Here is a 20,000-nt window from a genome sequence, read left to right on the forward strand (position 1 = left end):
TTCATTAGGTGCTGGCCCATGGGTGCCATGGTTCCCGGACCAGTCCGGCTAGAGCTCGGCCTGCTGCCTGATCCGTCTGCTACCGTTTTAACGGTCAAAGGCTTTCAAAACCTGCACCGGTAAATCTCTCAAAAGCAGCATCTCAGCAGGCCAGCATAATCAAGGTTGCGCGCGAGGTGTTTTTGGGGTCCAGAGCTCCAGGGGGGGAAACTTACGTGCTATCAATCAATGTCACTAATCGACATGTGGAAAGTGTTATCCTGCGCGTTTGCGAGAGGAGCCACACATACACACAAACACACACCTTTTTCCTCCTTTTTTTGGCTTTTCATCACTCAAAACGAGATTTCCGCTCACTTCCACTTCGTCGCGCACTTCGCGGCTGTGATTAGCGAGGGGCTCAAATTCATCCCAACTAGCATGACAGCGACATTCGCACCGGGAATTTGCGCACACTCATGCCCGTTCGTTAATTATGGAAAGGGGAAAGTCAGAACGGGCCGGCAGAAACTGCCGATGGCTGGTGGAAAAAGTGCATACTCATCAAAGGGGTTCGATGTTTGATGAGCTTGGTCTAGTGAGTTAAGATAAAGCATTGCATAAAGAGCCGCTGATTGCTCTGGAGTATATCTTCAAAGCGATCTTTAAATATTGGTTCCATCCTCTATCGAAGGACAGCGCACGATCAAATGTTTAATGATCAATCGAATAACAGTTAACAGTGTTGATGTTGTCATGCCTCTACCTACTGCAAGTAGATCCGTCCGACTACAGGAAACCGGAAACCCAATATATAGTATAAAAATAACTTTCGCGGTAAGCGAAAAGTTGGCGCCGGCCGGGAAGTACATGGATAGCACAATACCCCATCTCCAAGTCCATCCTAAGGCCTTGCGCAGACTAAACGGACAATAAAACCGATTCGCTCTTCCGACCTCAAATCCAGATTATGCAGAACTGCGCCGGAAATCGCACAGTAAAACTTCACCACTCACACACACGCCACCAGCGTGTGAGGTAAACCATTAGCATGCATAGCGGTCACCTGAAGCAATGGAGTTGATCTCGGCCCGCCACTGTTTCCAAAGTTTCGCCGCCGGGAAGTTTATGGGAAGAAACTTGGGTCACCTCCTCCTCCTCCTCCTCCTCCTCCTCCTCTCATCCGAATTATCCGCATCCGAATGTGACCATCATCGCATTCACGACGAACTTCTGATGCGCCCACATGAATACGCGGCGGCTGGTGTGCAAAAGGTTTCCGTAATTCCAACGGTTAGGATGCATGTTATGCTATTCCAGCGGGGAGGAATTTGTGGTACTTCACAGTAAGACCGTTTCCATCAGATTATAGTGATAATCCGGAAGTGTTAATTTTCACTGGTTTAATGCTAATCCGCCAAAACTCTGGATAGTTGGGTGTGTGTATTCACGCGGGCCTGTACCAGTCTGGCGTTGCTTCTTCGGTCAGCATCTGGTCGGTCAGTCTGGTCGGTAGGATGCTACGAGAAGTAGATTTAGCAACGAAGCTTAATTCTACTAAACACGACTTATTACTCAAACTTCATTTCTATTCGTTTGTTCTGTTTTATGATGTATATTTTTTTGTGTATAGTGTTTTTTTTTTAAGCCCAAACCCATTTTGGGGAAAGCTGTAGCGAAATTACTCCATTTTCGAGGGGTTCCGTGAAGTAAGGGTTCCCCGTAGGAAAACATTAATTCCCATTCGTTCAGCGTGCCATCGGCGAACGGCGATGCTGCTGGAAGGGAATATTGAATTTGACGATGAAGGCACGGACCTAGGACGTACCGCATTCCAAGAAGATCCCGGTTTCGGGGGTAAAGAGAACAGCAAATTAGTAGCAGCAGCAAATAACTGTAGCAAGAACGATGCCGGGAAGAGTGTCTGGCAAGTCATCAATTTGTTCAATAACCGTAAAATGTGTTTAAAAAATGTTCAAACTCTCTCCCATAGGTCACCCGTAACCGACCGAGGACAGTCTGTAAATCGTACCGGGTGCCTCGTTTGATAAAATATGCTGCTCGTTGGTGCCTAACGAATTGTATTAACCATGTGCTACTTCTCGTTAGGGCGTAAGATGGGTTGAAACTTATAGGTTATGTGCTACTAGTATGCTTGCCGCTGTTGATCGATAATATTTTCATTCTATGCTTTATACAAGGGCAACACATTCCCTTTTTTGTGGGCCAATAGATGAAAACATTATTCGTTTCTCCTCAATATTCAACGAGATTCTGAGATGAGATTATTACATTTCAATACATTAAAAAGTGTTGTATTCGAACAGTGGAATGTCAGTCTATTGTTTCATTAACTTAACGACTCTGAACAGAAGGGCACTAGTTTCAATAAATTTCTAGCAAACTATTTACGCTCTGATCGGTGGAAAAAGAACACTCCACAATATGTCTTAAAAAAGATACTCTTTAATACAACGTACACCATGTGATAATTGAGCAAAACGAACTTGATAAAACTGTTTACTACCTTCTTGGTTGAAAATAACTAAATTTGCTGCATTTCCTAACATTACGAACATGATCATTGGCAACATTTCGTACGCACGATTGCGGTGTACCGTGCGACCCCAGCATTCCACCAAACAGCTTTTGCTCGACGTGCTCGAAAGCGCTTTCAATGTCTCCCAATGGCAAAATTATGAAACGTGACCTTTTTCACCATCGGAAAAAGCCGGAACGACGTTGGTGACGACAGCCGTAGTGGTTCACGTTTCTTCATGGCATATCAAAAAGATTATCTGGGCGATGAATGCTAGGCATGGCTTTGCCGACAGAAGATGAAAGCAAAGTATTCAAGGATGAAGTAAGCCAACTGCTTGTAAAGTATACCTTTACCGAGATCTGATTTTAGATAGCGCTGCTGGATGTTTGCTCGTACCTCGTTTATAATAAATAGACCTTTTATCGGTTTTGTTTCTTTGTAAAGCTACTTTACTATGACCGTGGCTAGGATGGTTCTTCAGGACGTTCTGGGATACGTTCGACTAGCTTGCCTGCTGCACTACAATTATCATTTCACATTGCACTAACAATATCCTTACGTTGGTGTGGGTTAAAGATACAGATATAGTATCTTCGTTTCGATTGTTAGCATATTTCAAATTTGACTTATCGAATGAATTTTAAAAACTATTCGTTACCGTTAATTTATCGTTTATTACATATTTGATTTATAAGAACGTTATTGCAAAGACCTAGTAATTAATAACGTTAGTAATTGACGGTAAATAACGTTCGTGATGCTGATCGCTTGCTTGTCTTTAATGCTGAAGCAGCTGTCCAAACCCCCGTGAAATGGTTACAGAATAGCGCTTCAAAACCAACGGTGTACGTACCCGCTACAACACACATACTAATCACACGTGATTCGCGCAGAAACCCATGCGACACGATACATTACTTAGTGCTATCAAATATTCAGGAGACCACCACCAAGAAGAGCCTCTCTATTGCCGTTTATAATTCATCTACAGAAGAACGAGGGGTTAGAAAGTATGGTCGACTCCCCGTCTTGAAGCTGGCAACTATAGAGTACGAAACAGTGTCCTCTGAGGATGCCGGTTTCTTCTGCATATCAATTCGATACCATCCTTTAACGCTTCTCTTTTGAATGTTTGAAACACTCTCAGCCACACCGTTTCGCTTTCATCACGCTGCAAAATACAATGTGTGTTATAAAAGGGCGATTCCCTCTTTTTCGCGTTTTTATTGTCCATCGAATCTTCGAAAAAGTATTTCGTTATTTCTCCCAACTTGAGCGTTCCGGATTAAGCTTCTTCTTCTGTTTCCACTGGTAAATTGCTTTCTTCATTTAACAAATGGTCATCTAACAAATTAGTGAAGGAATAGAATATGGGAATGGCATAAACGAATCGGTCGCGATTCAAAGTGCTGCTAATTCAATTACAGTAAAAGTTTTTACTCACAAACGATGCTATAAATTTCAATCCAGTTGTAATGGCGATTTGAATATTTCCAAATAAAAGGTGTGGTCGCAACTAGGGTTAGTCAGAACTAGATATGGCTTGATGGTATCGGTCGACAGTGTGTAGTGAGGAGAACATCCGTGCACACCCTTCGACATAATTGCTTTCCCCTTGATGTAAATAATGGTTTCCGTTTAATTCACGCACCCCTTACATTTGCTACTCCCTTGGCAAGAGTGCTCAAACACAGCCCAGATCCTCCTCGATGAGTCAGATTGATAGCTAAGTGTTACTTGTGCTTTGCTTTGGATTAGTAGAAATGCTGTGGTACAGTGTGCAACTCATTACTTCCCATTTATGAATCACAGATAACAGATTCTGTCATCTTGGCAGATTACCTTTTGTTTGTCCCAGGATTCATCCATAAGTAAGGTCAATTTGTAAAAATTCGTTTATACAAATACATAAAATTTAATGGAAATATTTTATCTTTCATTGTATTAAAAAACCAAATTATTGGGGGTTGTGGCTTTCGGCATGTTTTGCTAAAATTAAAAGCATTATCTACAGTGGAAGTCATTATTGCATTTGAAAATAAACGAACCTAGTATTTCTATTTATATTAACATGGAAAATTCGCTTACGCTTTCGCTATATTACGATTCGCTATATTAGATGAACTCTACCAAACATTCTCATTTAGAGTTATAAGAAGAATTATTTTAAAAAACGGATGAAACATTCGTTTACACAAAACAAACGCAAAAAAGGATACATTAAAAAAAAACCTATGTGTGTAGTATACACAGTATTGCGCTGCCGAAAAGTTAATTTACGTTACTGTCCCCGAAAAGCACCGTACGGTCCCTGGGGAGTATCGCACGATGATTTTTCAATAATACGAACTGGTCGAATCCTCCAAATTAAATTGTTACATTACTCTCAAGTCAATGATTTCAATAAATATTTTATATATCAATTGCTATTCCGCTACAAAGCAAGCATTCAAGCATCCTGTTTGTGTTAGCAAAACGAAAAAAAATCCAACAGCACGCTGGTTCAGACCCTTCATCCAGCGAAAGCTCATTTGTTCCTGGCCGTTCCCCATCAGCTCGCAGCACGGGTTGGGGCATCAATTGCGAATGGGATGAGGGAATAGCGCACCTCATCGGCACAGCAGGCGTCGTCTCGTCGACGATGTGGTTGTCGTCGCCATCATCGTTAGGTAGCGTGGAAAATGTAATGCGTTCTACGGATCTCCAGTGATGCAGCCTGGCATCGATACCTAACGGTAGCTATTCGGCCCGGGGTTTCGGAGGAGAAAGTAATTCCGATGTTTACTGAAATTGATTGCATATCGGGCAGGTTTCAGCTGATGAATTCCGTTGCGATATCTGTGATTGCGTAGGGGAACTTCATTTGACGTTACCTTAAATTATAGTTAGTATACATGCACAAGACATCTTACTGTATAAACAAAATTTTGTTAAACCGAGATCAAGGATCATTTTTTAGGGTACGATTTCACTTTAGAAATACTTGAACCAGCTTCTACCGTAGTACACGAAATCCTGCATACAAAAATTCACTAAGACATCACCAGCTATATCGAATCCAAAATTCCAACAACGCATCGTTTCTGAGCACTAATCACTCAAACACACTAATCCCTGTTAATGATTGCCGTTTTTTTCAGATTCCTCACACAACCGACGAACACAATGTTCCAATTGGGCTTTAATCCAATTTTGCATTGTTTGTTTTCTATTGAAATATGAGAGCATTTCGGAGGTAAAGCTATACGTGTACGGGCACATTGGTGTCGCATCAAACGGTATACCGTAGTGTCCATCCGGCGTTTGCCAAGACCATCCTCCATTAGTTATTCATCGCACGTCTATTTATCGAAAGCTTCCCAATTCCACTGTAGTGCGTCAACTGCCGCCCACACCATCCCACATCCCCGCACTCAATCTTTCTCTGTCACTCTGTCTATATCTCTCCTGCTCTCTACAAAAATGCTCGGGACCAGCTTAGAGCTTTCGCATCAGATGCGTATCGTCCTCGGTGGAAGTTTGCGTGTTTGAATCGCACCGACCGTTTGGAGGTTTAATGTCTATGCAAATGCATCAACCGGAAGGGAACATTCCCGAAAGTTCGTTTCCGATTGCATGAGCATCCTCCGTAGCGGTGCCTTGCTGCTAGATTCGCTAACAACTGTCCTGTGCCAACCGGCAGGCAAACACCACGACCACCACAGGCTGATGAACTAGGACTTTCACGCCATGGACCTCCATTAAAGACGTCTGCGTTGCGTCTTTCATTTCGATTCTTCTAGGTCAACCGGCTGCCTATGTGGTGATTGTAGTTGCCGCGTGTTAGTACACTATCCTTCTTCGTGGTTGCACCACCATACTATTGCGAAAGTTGATCTAATCAGAACCACAATGTCAAACGCATGCCCTAGGCGCACAAAATCATTGTTTTCCAGCTAGCATACGGCCACTCAATCTGGTCCGTTTGAACTGTCGTCGAAGAGTGCGTTTTCAATCTACCTTATCACTCGATTGCGTTTCAGTTTGAAGCTGTATCACGACTCTAGTCATTGATATTAAGTGGAAAACTAGAGTCTAAGCCTTGTTTATGGAAACATGCCAATCGTTTTGATAAGCTGCTTTACTGTTACTATACTGGTAATATTGTTCAGTTCCAGGTTCCACCAAACAAGCACTGTAGTTTGCGTTAGCAAACATGACGTCACTCGATGTCGAGATACCGTCATTTGTCGTCGCGTGTTGATGTGTTTATTCTTTATTTGGCACGTGCAGTTGCTTAAAGATGTATTTGTGTTTGTGATCAGATGCTACACCTAAAAAGTGGGAATTGAGGTTGCGGAATGCTGCAGATAGATATTGATCAGTGATAGTGCGAGTAAGTGACGGCATAGTTTGGCGCCTTTGAAATGAAAATGGGGCTTGTATGGAGGAGGAGTTTAAGAGGAGTTTTAATTTATAAATAGGAGCTCGCGGAGCGAAAACAGACAAGTTGAAATGATTAAGGCACAATCAAGCTACACTTATAGTCAAATGATGCCAATCTACACTAATAGTGTACACTTCAATATCATATTTTTCTCATTTTTATTATTTATTAATTAGTATAAGTTGCAAAATGAACGGCATTGCTTGAAAAATATAAGCTATAGGTAGTTGACATTAATTTCACTCCTTTCTTTACATAATTCAAGCAGTTTGTGGATATCAATTACTACCTAGTGGCGATGCTTTATTTATGCTCTCTATAGAATTCTGCGAATAGAAAGCTACTGTAAAGCGGAAAGTACTTACGACAAAGTCACGTCTATCACGAAATAAAGCATTTCGATTCCTTCCGCTTTGAAGCACCATTGACCTGCACTCACTTTTTGGATGCGATTTATCCACAGAAGAGCACGTTCTGTTTCTTCGCCTTGTTTGTCGAATTGACTTCACCTTCACCGCACTACCGCAGACGGTTTTTATTCGTTTTCTGCTTTGATTCACAAAGCCCTTTTTTCCTAACGGTGTGTCATAAGTGTACTTCAGCACAAGTTATAAAGGAGCGTCCGATGGAGAAGAATGTTCACACTTTGCAATGACTGGTCGAAATAATGATTTGGAATCAAAAAAGTTGCTCTGCAAGTTGCATGGTGGTTCATTATCCAATGCCAATGATTGTTTTTAATTGACGTTTGCATCCTTTACGGGGTCCTTCTGCTCACATTGTCAAAACTATTCTGGATTTGATGAATTGGAATGGCGCTGTTTCTAGCTGGGGCTAATGAAACATAAACGTTACACTGAGATAAAATGAAGCCTTACACATAAAAAAACGTAAAAAAAGGCTATTCCACCAGCGAATTCAGCAGCAAGGCATCGCCTTTTCACATAACATCAAACATCGAGACTCTTTTGTTTGCGTGCAATCGTTGCGACGAAACGTACCTACTAAAGAATGCCAAATTCTTAAATAGCCAAACAGCCCCTTCTAGTCCTATATTTGAACTATCGATAAAAGATTACACTATTGCCAGGAGGTCTATACTTAGATGTAATTATCTTATTGGTATGAGAAAAAAAACATAACAAAATGACGGTTTCCAAATCGTCAAACATTATTTCCTCAAAGAGCACCGCCTGTGTCAATGATGTTACTCTCCGGAAAAAGCCAGCAGCCTAGTTGCGTGATACACAATAATGCGATCCTCTGTCTGAGCTGTACATAGAAGCTCATTATTGAGATGTTTGGAACCTGTGTTGGAGTGGGCCAAGTAGGTTTATGATAATGATCGTCGGTATACCTTCTCCATTCCACCAGTGGCCATCATCATGTCAACGCTACAACGGGCACGTTGCATGTCAGCGTTATTACAGCGATCGCAATTGCGAAGAATAGCGTTGGCTGTTTCAATCGGTGTGATAGTGTGCTTTATACTAGTATATTCGAGCGATAACAGTGAGGTGAAATCAGCAGCCCAGATAAATGAAGAACGGTTGCAACACCTTCGAGAGGTGTGCGAACGCACGAATAATGGTGGCAGTACGTATGCAAAACCGATCACTATCCTTAGGGCAAAGCTAAACCGAGCCACCATTCTTACCAATTCCAGAACAAAATATCGAATCCGCTTATTACATGCACATAAAGAACGAGAGCTTACTGTTCTGTTTGGTGTTTAAGTCCGGTACTACCAGCTTGTTCTATAACATCAACCGATGGGCTGGTTATTCTTCCGATGAAATACTGGACCAGAAAACGGACAACTTAATGCTCGCTCGCCGCAAATATCCGTGGGAGAATCCGAAAGTGTTGCAAAACACTATGAAAAACACATATTCCTTCATCGTGGTTCGCCATCCCTTCCTGCGCTTGATCAGCGCCTACGAGGAACGGTTGCTCGAGCAGGTTCATCCATACTACAAAAACCTTTCGCATCAAATCTACAAAAAGTACCACAACGATGGGATTGAGTTCGGCATCCCTTCCTTTCAGGACTTTGTTCAGTACATCATCGATCACTACAAACAACATCCACAACAAAAATTGGACCTCCATGTTACCCAAATAAACGAGTTATGCAGCCCGTGTCGGGCGCGTTATGATGCTATACTAAAGCTAGAAACTTTCGCACAGGATATCAGTTATCTTGCGACTCAAACGCATCTGCAGCATAAAATAAAACCAGTTCACATGAACCATTCGCGCCGCGATAGCACTGATCGGTTGATACAAAAATACTTTTCCCAGATAACAAGACAGCAGTTCTTCGATCTGTTTTCAATTTATATGATAGATTTTCAGTTATTCAATTACTCGGCTGATGGGTATTTGCAACACACTAAACCGTAAATTATTCTGCTTTCCACGCTGAGTGTTCCATTAGTCGATTGAAAAATAATCTTGAAATGAAAAAAAAAACCTGCTAAATATAATATCTTTTTCACAAAAACGATTTCTCTTATTGTTGTCTTATTGATGTCAATGTCTTATGTCAATATTAGTATTACCTCCGAGTGGGGATGTATGCTATACGTTGATAGTGAAACTAATAGAACCGATCCGAACCGGTAACCAGCACATGCACTGTAGCAATATGGCAACATTTCGTTATCAAGAGCGCTTTATTGAATCAAAGTGGTGTATGACAACCCACCTCATGACAATCCGACCAGTCCTCAACCAAACCCGGCACCACACAGGGCCAGGAAAAGGCTAATAAGCCAAATTGAAAACCATTTCGATTAGAGCAAATGAGAGATTGAGATCCATCATTAAAATGCATCGAGTATCACATCAACGAGGTACCCGAAGTGCATGTGGTCGAATTGCGATTGCGTTGCGGATTGTCCACAATCAATCTGATTGGGACAGGGCATGCAGCGACACCGGGCATCGGGCATCGGGCGAGACTGCTAGCTACGTTTCGCCAAATTCGACACTGCACTGTTTCATGCAAATGATATTCATGTCACATACGCGGTTCCTACGTCCACCGCGGTTCCACCAATATAAATCGATCAGGACAATAATCATTTCTCGACTGCACCACGATATGAGTATCCTGCACGCGGTGGCGGCCCAATGTGTCGTCTCATATGGAAGCGCTTCAATGTGTTCAATCTGTCCTCTCACAAATGACGCAAACGCAGGCCTTTGAAGTTCAAAGTATTCAACCGAGAACTAAGTTATCTGTATCAGCGTGTGTTTACGTTTTGCGAATCTATTTCACTCTCCAACATGAATAGTGCGAAAGTAATGCTTGAAAAACGGAAGATGGCAGGAAAAGAATGGCTTTAACATTCTTGCCAATGGATGATGCGATCGACAGACACTTCCCAGCTGATATCGAAACGATTATCATAACATCGGCGGTAGGTGGGAAGGGCTGAGCAAAAACGGATTGTGTGCCCAACTACGGCGATGAGAACGCAGTGGCCTCTCACTCACCAGAAAATTAATGAACCGTTCAATTTCAATTTCAATCATAGAAAATGATTTCAGGATTGATTGCGTTTGTCGTAATCAGTGTTTGCCTGGGTTTGTTGACTTTGCGGCTCCGTGCGTTAGCGTCTGTGCTGGCGGGCGTCGAAAATTATCACAATGAATGATTCATACCTTCTTGCCGTAATCGCGATTAAGGTATGGTAATATTTCGACAACGAGTTGGTGTGGAAACGATCAGAAAAATATTTAAAAATTCGCCACACTCACTCCACCCATTTACGGTTAAGCGAGACCGTTAACTGTTTAAACAACTGGCAAGGAACATTTAACAAAACATTTGCCTTAAAAATAATACTTAAACGCACAACTCGCGGCATCTTGGAGAACCACGTAGCTCGTGCTCACGTACACTGGGGCTGGAGAGTAGAACGGGCACATACATTATCATTTGCATTAATTAGGCAAATTGAAGACCTTAAGCTGAAGCGCTGAAGTAACCTGCGGTGAATCAACAAATCGAAGATAGGTAAGCGTAACTGCAAAACCATCTTTTTCGCAGTAGAATCGTGCGCTTCACTAGCGCTCGTTCTAGCCAAAAAGATGTTCAAAAGCAATATGCCGTTCAGATTATTACACTAGCTAAATATGATGATTTACCGAATGAAGGAAAATTTATTTCACTTGGAAATTTATTTTTTCTTATGAAAAACATAATTCCTACGTTTTAAAGTGTACCTTTGAAGATTAAAATAGTTTTTTTTATAGGATTTTTCTAAACATAACATAAATAAACTAATAATCTAGCAGTCGACACACGAACTGTACTGTACAATAAGTTAAACTTTTTACAAGTGACCTTGCTGAAGAGTGTTCCGCAATTTTACTCATTAATTTTTAGCACCTCATTTTGGTGCCTTTGGTATCTGGAAGTACTTTTCGGCCGAGTACCCGAACAGCAGGAAATCAAGTTCATAGATGCTGTACAGTGCTTCCATTTGTTTATCCGTAATTTCTGAGAAATATCTTTGAATCAAGATCTCCGTCGTCTCTTTTCTGCCGTGGTTGATATGCACCGGTTTGATTTTGCCCTGCAGTCCGGTTTGCTTAATAAGAACTTCCACATCCCGGGCGTACGTTTCCAGTTTGATAATCATATGGTATTTCGCCAGGCAGACCGTGCAGAGCTGGTACATGGGTGCCCAGTGGATGTCGAGGGCGCTAGTTTGCTGTTTGTTGTAGGCCACATCATCGATGATGAATTGTACAAAATGTCGAAACGAAATCGTACCCGATTTGTCGCCGGGTGTATCGCCGGAATATCGTTCGTAGATGGCACGAGACATACGCGAGTAGTACGGATTTCGCATGCTGACCATCCGGTCCTCGAATGCACTAATCAGTCGCTCGAAAGGATGCCGCACGATGATAAACGAAAAGGAATGGTCCATGGCGTTCATTAGCGAAACTCGGTTCAGCTTCGGATAGAACTTTCGCGCCAGTAGCAGGTTGTCTACGTGCATAATCTCATAGTCGGTGTATCCGGCCCAAGAGTTGAAGTTATAAAACCAAGTGCTGGTGCCGGCCTTGAAAACTAAACAGTACAGAAGACTGTGGTTTTTGCTGTACAGGTAAAATGCTGGCTGGATGTTTTTCTCTGCAAACAAACGCAGAAAAACGGGTAAGAAGTGCGGAAGTTGTTAATGCGATCATGCGAACAACAGCAAACAGTATGCAAATAAATATGACGTACGTCCACCGTTTTCTAGATTTCTACAGGCCGTCTCCAAATGGGTGATTCTTTGCTTCAGAATTTCTTCTACCGATTGGCCGTAAAATCGCACACTGAACAGCCCAAAATTTGCACACAGCGTCAGCAGTATCAGCACTCCAATGCACGCAGTAACTGCACCTTGCACATTCGATATGTTAAACCGGGCCGGCTGTACACCATCGCACAGTTTAGACGATTTGCGCATCAGGCGTCTGATGTTGGTTATAATCATTTTCCAACCTTCTATGATGCCGCTCGGTACTTGAACTGGACTGGCGCCTGGGCGTGACTTGCTAAATGTATAAGTATTTTACAGCATAAGCTGGTTCGCAGGTTTATCAATGGATTTGGTTGATCCTGTTCATGACACGTGCCTTTTTTCCCTATTCGAACCATCTTCAAACAACCGAATGTCTATAATTGCTGCGAGCACCTTGCGTCATAATCTTGAAACAAAGGTAGTTCATACAGCAACCTTACTACAGACAGTGGTTAAACAACCAAAAGATGAAAGGAGTGGCCGTAGGAGATCGCTGTTCACGTTATCATAAAGCAATTCGTTCATCTCTAGTGATGAATGAATCGCCAAGCGACCGAAAAGTACTTTCCAAAGGAAGAAGAACGGCTAAGGGGCCATAGTTTTAAAAAGTTGATTCAGCAAACATGTCTCATAAATTAACTTACCGCAAACATGAAAAGACGTCTCAAACTTTGTAGTAAAATAAACGTCATTAGTGATTTTCAATTCTTGACGAACGCGTTTGCTAACATACAGTGACCTGGCATAAGTAAAAGCAGATCTCTATTTTTTTTAGATATTCGACCATAAATTCGACATTTCCGATCGCAAAGGGCAAGTGTTGTGTTTCTCTTGAAGGTTCAACATTCCTCTTTCCGTTTCACTAGCTTTCAGCTCGATTGGATCAAAAAAAATTTTTGTATAATTGTTTAAATGAGAGATGCTCGATCACAGATGTGACAAAAGTAAAAGCCCACTTTACAATAAATATAATTGTGACTCTAATAAAGCCCTATGTTTTAATAGCCCCCCCCCCCCCCCCCCTATTGTTTACAGTAAATTAATGTGTTACTAAGGTAAAAGAAGGCTGGAGCAATGTCTGATGAATCAAAAATGGAAACATTTAATATAAACTATTGTGAAAGTGATTGGCGGAAAACAAACCATGTTGGTTTGCGAGAGCTTCAGACATGTATAGACCAAAGTCAAGCACGGTGGTGGTAGTATAAAGTTGTGGGTTGAATTTCCATGGCTATTGTGTATAATTTTAAGAAAACGATGGTATTATGGCGCCCGAAAATTATATTGACACCCTAAATGACTCTTTGATGTACTCAGTACGAATAGAAAAATTTAGAAGCAGTATAGCTATGCAACAGGGCAATGATCTTAAACAGACCGCTAAAAGGACTCATACTTTTTTATGTTCCCGTTGCATTCCCCTTCTCCAATGGCCTGCTCAAAGTCCAGATTTAAAACGGATCAAGAATTTGTGGGGAATTTTGGATAACAATTTCATAAGAATGATGTTATTATCAGAAATATTATTTTCTTATGCCATTCAACGAGATTGATGCACAATACTTCTGAAATCGTTTAGACGGCATGTCAAAATGCCTGTAACATGAAATCCAGGCTAAAGGTGGAGCATATGAATTGTTAAGAAAGTAGGTGGGATTTTAAATTTGTTACTCCTGTGATCTCTCTTTTAAATAATTATCAAAAATTTGTTATTGATCCAATCGAGCCGAAAGCTAGTGAAACGGCGAGAGGAATATTAAACCTTCAAGAGAAACACAACACTTGCCCTTTGCGATTGGAAATGTCGAATTTATAGTCGAAAATCTAAAAAAAAATGGAGATCGGCTTTTACTTATGCCGGTCACTGTATGGCTTTTGGTTGATTTTTCGCATGAACGAGTGTCAATTTTTTTAAGCAGATATCATGCACCGGGTCATGCATATTTACGGACGTGGTCGTGGTCTCAATCATACAAACGCATTTCTGGGGATGACAAAACCTTACCCCAACGCGCATGAAACTGCCGTAGTTTGAAAACAAACGGTGTCACGTATACCTGCGGATGTGAACCTAAAATCAATTTTCATCGAACGTGCATAAAACATACAAAACTCAATCTACGTGAGCGAACGGTCTAACCAGCAAACCAACGATGCCGCTTGTTTTTCCATCGATGGCAACAACACCACCGAGATCACTAAGCTCGACCGCATATGCCTACTGCTCTTGTCGGTGGTTTTGCCAAGCAATTGATGAAGCTCAACATTGGGTGTTGAAAATGGAAAGTCCACCCGCCGGCTCGTGCTGCTGGCCGGCCGACATTGCCCGGGAATGCTGTGCGATTGATCTCGGAAGAAACAGGTATGTTCCTTTTCGGTGCTGCTTCAAAATTCCATTCTTCTCACGTGGCGGTCTACTGGGTGGTAGCATCTAAATAGCCTTATTTGCAACATACCGTTGGCTAACGCTGTTCAAATTATACCTAGTGCAAAAGTATTGTGCAAAACAGCAGCCTTCATTATTTAGGACCACTAACTTAGTACCGACTTCAGTCATATCCGTATAGAAGCCATTACGATATTTTCTTTGTCATGTGTATTTTGTTGGCAAAGAATACCTTTAGTAACTACTAACGGACGATTTTCCACTGAACATCAAATTTAGCATCGCGAATTGCTTAGAAAAGGCAAGGTAGAGTTAGTACGACTATATAACAATAACAAAATAGGTTAATTTGTTTTATAGTTGCGAACCATGTCGACCACTACGTTTAAACTGGCGTTTTTTCTTTCTTTATCTGATCTACTCAAACACTTTCTCACTTCACTAATGAACTTCAGATCTCGATTTCATGTGCTGTGCATACTATATTTTCAAGTTTAAATCGTGAAAGCATCGTGTATTGTGCGGGGTTACACAAGGCCACCCATTACCATTGCTTCAATTGTCTTCCTTTGCAAATTGTATGCACAGTTTGCATCCGTTACTCATCCGTTTAGTAGCACACAAATCCGTTGGAGATAAGATGAGCGGCATCTTGCATGGATCGATTCCTATTTATACTAAACAAAAAAACACACATGCATCTAATTGGATGAGTCACGCTCCGGTACGGACCACAACACACTCATCCCGGATTGCCGCATCGAAGGTTGATAAATGAGCGGTTCCAGAAATTGCCGCTTGACCAGCTGATAACTCCGGCGCCATACGAGGAAAAGCAGGGCAGAGTTGCTATTTACATCAAAGCATTGATTGGCACTTTGAACTCTGACTGCATCACATGACGCTATGTTTTGAAACTATTTCAATGCTAGCTCATAGAAAAGTTACCCACCTTTCGCTGACCATGTCCTGTGTGCTGCTATGATCCCCGTTTGCTTTTAAACAGAATGAGGAAATACTAAGGAACTGATAGTTCGTTCAAGGTCAGCATTGTATGAAAGCGTTGTCCAAACGGTTGTAAGCACACGGATTGCATGTAGCCACTAATCCGATTGCTGGGCCAGATCGTATTTATCACTAATTAGCTTTGCATATACCATCATTGAACTTATTTATCGCTGTAGCACGTCACTATGCCTCAGTTAGATCAAATACACTACGATTCTCTTGATTTTTAAACCTGTATCACTGAATAATTTCGTTTCCGTTATTAGCACTGAATGAAAATTGAAAGTGACCGCACTGTATAAACCTGTTTTTTTTTTTTTTGTAATTCGCTTAGATCACAACTGTGGAAACATTGAAGCGCAACTAATACTCCCTCTTACATTACTGCTCGTTTTTATTATGTCCCGACTCCTTATCTGATGTTCTTTACACTAATCAGCTTCGGCTATGATTATACTATGCTGTTGAATAGATTGCTTCTGTGAAACACTGGGCGCTATTCGTTGTTTATTGTTACTAAACTATATTTTGATTTAATAATAAAATATTGAAGCTGTCTGTTGCATGATGTTCACCAGTTCACCATTTGTATGCCAGGAGGCAAAAAATAGAGACAAAATCTATTAGCCTTTGCTACATGAACCGAAAACCTCGCGTTTGACGGTACCCAGCGTGCAATTTGGATCGTCGGAGCTCCCCTTCTGCCTGCGACGGGGACGAGGAAGAGTAACTTTTTTTCCGAAATAATCAATTTTCGGAAGCAGTAATGCTTCAGGAAATGGTGACATTTCCTAAGGGAACATCATCATAATTTAACAGTTCAAAAGTTAGTTGTAAGAGTTACAATCGATTTGTTTAAAATCCATTTATTTAGCATGAATTCAGTAACTATCCTAATAAATAACTGGAGAACTGATCACTCCTTCGTTATTCGTTAGTCAAATTCAACCGACCGAGGTCGAAATATGCGTGATTTGTTTGATTTATAACTGCACACAGCATAATTGGGTATCATTCGAGAAATCGAAGGGAGAATCAATTGGGCGAATAATATTTTTGCTTACAATAATAATATACCATAAGGTTCTGTTCATATCATAAGAGAAATGTTTGTATTCAATCAAAAAGATTTATGAATGATTGATGGAATCGGTATTGATTTCTTCAGATATAATGTTCAATTATATTTGACTTACTATTTCTCGTCTTCCAATAAATCCAAAGCTTTTATATTAAATCATTTCCTTCTTCATGTCAATTTCGACAAATGTTCAATCCATGTACTGAGATGTCAATACTTTATATTGATTTCATAGATTGTTCTATAAAAAACTAATGTACACTATTGGTCACTACTAAAAATGTTTGTTGTTAGAATATCTTTCGATTCATATTTATGCTCATTCAAACACATTTCACCATACTATTGAACATCTCTATCGAACCTTTCTTTCTTTTTACATGCCAATATCAATCCTTCAAATGTGCGTTACTTGTACAATTTATCGTTTGTTTTATCGCTCCGGGTTACGATTTACGATTTTACGATTTTCACCTCACTGCAATAAAAAAAACTCCACGTATGGTAAGGTAGCAAATTTACATACAAATGAAAAAAACGCAGGTTTCTTTGGCGATCAATAATATTGGTTTCGTGTAGCGAAGATGCAGTCTGCTGTGTTAGGTTGGCTACTAAAGTCGAACTGCTGGCCATATTATATTCATTGAAAAAATGTGTATATGCTAGAAACCAATCTGCATAGCAAGTAAAGCAGCGAAATTACAAAGTATTTTGCCTTATCGAAACAATTGTTTTTACATGAAAATGAGCCAAACTCATGGGGAATGAAATAAATCGAGTACAAAGAGAAACATAGCTTGTGCAAATTTTCGTACCATTAAGACTTGCCTGCTTCCTATGTGTTACATTAGTCTTGAATAAAATGAATACTAAGAAGGATATAAAAAAAAAAACATTTTAACTACCGAGTTTGACTTAAAGTTGAAAGATAAATTAAGCCTTATGTCATGTTTTTTGTATATGCTTCAATAAAGTTACTCATGTGATTTGTCAAACATGTATGACATCAACAACTCCATCTCATCTTCTATCAATTCTAATGATTGTACCAATACACAAAATAGAATATTCTTGCTCTGAGTGATTAGCGCAAGCTATGTATGATGGCTAATAGATGTGGATAACTTGTGCCACGAAATAAACACTCCTCCATCTCCAATAAACGCTTGATGTAGTTTCGGTATTTCCCATTGCTGGTAAAGTTCGGAGAAGGTAAAATTTGTTGAAAGAATATTTGGAACTGATTTTAATATTCCCAAAACAAAAGAATGCGTTATTGTACATTGAATTTTTATTAAGTTTAGTCACTGATGGCTGAATAAAATCTTAATTACAGTTAATCGCCAATTTAACGATTGAGAGTTCCACACTGCTCCTGAAGGCATTCCTTGAAATCTTGCATTAGTATTCAATCATGTTTGAAAAATAGAAGAAGAAACCCATTTCATTCCTCTTATAATTTTCCTTACCATACGCTGATCGAGCCAACATACTCCTATGTTGAAAAACGTGATCGCTGGCGAGCTATTCCTAGGATACAAGGATTTTCATTGTAAAATACTCATCATTGCAACTCTCAGATTAGAAACCAACATATTCTAGCTATCCAAATTCAGATTTTGTACAATGAGTCCAGGAGAGTACAAATTGGTGCTTCTAGATGCTTTTTGCTTTTATATTGCTATAAAGCGAACCTATGTCGGAAAAATGTACCGTATGTTCATTTCACACAAAAAACAATTAACCAACCACAACCGATTCTTTCAGTATAATTCAACTACTGTCGAAACAATGTTTGGTCGGGGTAAGGCATTTATTTACTTAAAACAAACGAACTGCATAAACAGTTTTACGACAAATAGAATGAATGCTTAGTCTATTCTGAACCTACAATGCCTTCGTCTCGTTTTTGTTGTTCAAGTTCTGCTTTAACAAACATATTTGCGAGCTGTATCTTCAAATCAGCTTGCAGATCCCTATCTAGAGTTTTGAATAGTGAAGCATAATGAGTAAAAAGAAGATCGGATGAGTCCTTTTTCTCCTTTTTGGATAAGAATCCTAAAACCTTGTCTACATCGGAAATCTCATTCTGCCGACTTCCGGATACGGGTTTTTCCCCTTTTGATACGGATTTTTCTATTTTGGGGGTAATTTTAGTTGGTGTAGGTGTTGAAAGGAAAGTAGGTGTAGTTGCTTGAACGAAGGTTGGTGCAGGTGCTTCGAAGACTGGTTCTATGTCAACAACCGTTGGTTTTGTTCTGGTCCTTGGTTCCGGATGGTAAGTATTTTCCAAGAACGCTAGACGATCTGACCACCGCCACTTTTTCCATCTCTTCGGTTCTTTCTTGCGTCGTATGAAAGTATCGCGCAGACTTCGCCATCGTGTTTTTAGAATTTCAGCTGTAACAGATAGATTAAAACAAATAAACGAGTAACAATTATTAACAATTTGTTGCTGCAAGTACTAGAATGATAAAGGAGAACAGAAAATAATCATAAAGAAAAACATAGACTCGCAGCGGTACACGCGAGGAACTTCTTTTTGAAATGTAATCACCAAGCATGAAAACAAAAAAAATGCTATCAGAAAGCATCAACAACGGCTGTTGAGTGCGGCAAAGGTTCTGTCAAATAAAACCGTTTTACAAGCAAGTATAGAACCAATTATTATCAAACGCATTATTATCATCATCGCATACGTTTGCATTCAGCTTTTACGCAACAACCTTACTTACATAAAGCTCGCAATGTACATTTAATGCGTGTAACTTACAGTACTTGCGGCAATTTTGAGAATTAAAACGAAACTAACGGCAGTTACGCACATCTGCCGCGCGTCTGCGTGTGACGGGTTCCTTTGCATCCTATGCTTTACGAACCAAAAGTGCCAACATGACGCACGCATTCGCATCAAGTCTGACGTGACTTTTAGCATCACGAATTCGGAACGTTCTGCGTCCCGTAATAGTCACAGTTACCTAGTGAAAAGCAGCAAAACCCACGTTATTATTTGTACTTTCTACTCACAATCCACGTTCAAACTGGCTGATATATGCTCCCAAGCCTCGCCCTTTTTCTCGTTGTACTTAAACTTCGGATGCGAAGTATCGTACAGCACGGGATACTGTTTGACCAACTCGATCAGGGTTATCGTGTGGTCGGAATCCATTTCCAAGTGTCTGTCGCAGTCCATCGAGATCTCCAACTCGAGGGGATCGGTTTTAATCATGTCCATATCCATTTAAGCCGCCTAAATCATTCGTTTA

General features: G+C 40.6%; 4 protein-coding genes across 7 annotated transcripts in view; 1 reads left to right on the forward strand and 3 right to left on the reverse strand.

Annotated features, from left to right (window-relative positions):
* LOC125956438 (neuronal growth regulator 1-like) overlaps positions 1–15,991 on the reverse strand; it is a 106,559-nt gene extending 90,568 nt beyond the window's left edge. The window contains exon 1 of one of the 3 annotated variants that reach the window (XM_049688312.1): positions 15,803–15,991. The gene's annotated coding sequence lies outside the window, so the exon portion shown is untranslated. Of the gene's footprint in view, positions 1–15,597 lie in introns of all 3 variants that reach the window. The other 2 variants (XM_049688309.1, XM_049688317.1) reach the window with 2 other exon arrangements.
* Positions 8,122–10,701, forward strand: LOC125956452 (carbohydrate sulfotransferase 11-like). The gene has a single exon (XM_049688339.1). It carries the CDS (start codon positions 8,640–8,642, stop codon positions 9,351–9,353), a length of 714 nt encoding a protein of 237 aa, XP_049544296.1. The 5' UTR covers positions 8,122–8,639; the 3' UTR covers positions 9,354–10,701.
* Positions 11,351–12,451, reverse strand: LOC125955410 (carbohydrate sulfotransferase 11-like). The gene is made up of 2 exons (XM_049686545.1): positions 12,199–12,451; positions 11,351–12,102 (listed from the first exon to the last, which is right to left on the reverse strand). Exons 1-2 carry the CDS (start codon positions 12,449–12,451, stop codon positions 11,351–11,353), a joined length of 1,005 nt encoding a protein of 334 aa, XP_049542502.1.
* A 2,543-nt stretch (positions 15,992–18,534) lies between the features above and the next one.
* The window catches only part of LOC125956451 (uncharacterized), a 1,717-nt gene continuing 251 nt past the window's right edge, over positions 18,535–20,000 (reverse strand). For both annotated transcript variants that reach the window (XM_049688338.1, XM_049688336.1), the window contains 2 exons: positions 19,762–20,000; positions 18,535–19,134 (listed from right to left, as the gene is read on the reverse strand). The exon at positions 19,762–20,000 is cut by the window's right edge. In XM_049688338.1, the coding sequence (XP_049544295.1) occupies positions 18,611–19,134; positions 19,762–19,975 (738 nt within the window). In that variant the 5' untranslated portion in view covers positions 19,976–20,000 and the 3' untranslated portion in view covers positions 18,535–18,610. The remainder of the gene's footprint in view (positions 19,135–19,761) is intronic.

This window comes from Anopheles darlingi, chromosome 3 (assembly GCF_943734745.1).
Source record: "Anopheles darlingi chromosome 3, idAnoDarlMG_H_01, whole genome shotgun sequence".
NCBI classification, from domain to species: Eukaryota; Metazoa; Arthropoda; class Insecta; order Diptera; family Culicidae; genus Anopheles; species Anopheles darlingi.

Bases quoted from the DNA above. Each gene is read 5' to 3' on its own strand.
- LOC125956452 (XM_049688339.1), top strand. From the start codon at position 8,640: ATGCACATAAAGAACGAGAGCTTACTGTTCTGTTTGGTGTTTAAGTCC.
- LOC125955410 (XM_049686545.1), bottom strand. From the start codon at position 12,451: ATGATTATAACCAACATCAGACGCCTGATGCGCAAATCGTCTAAACTG. The intron at 12,103-12,198 runs GTACGTCATATT...GTTTGTTTGCAG, and splicing joins AAATCTAGAAAACGGTGGAC to AGAAAAACATCCAGCCAGCA.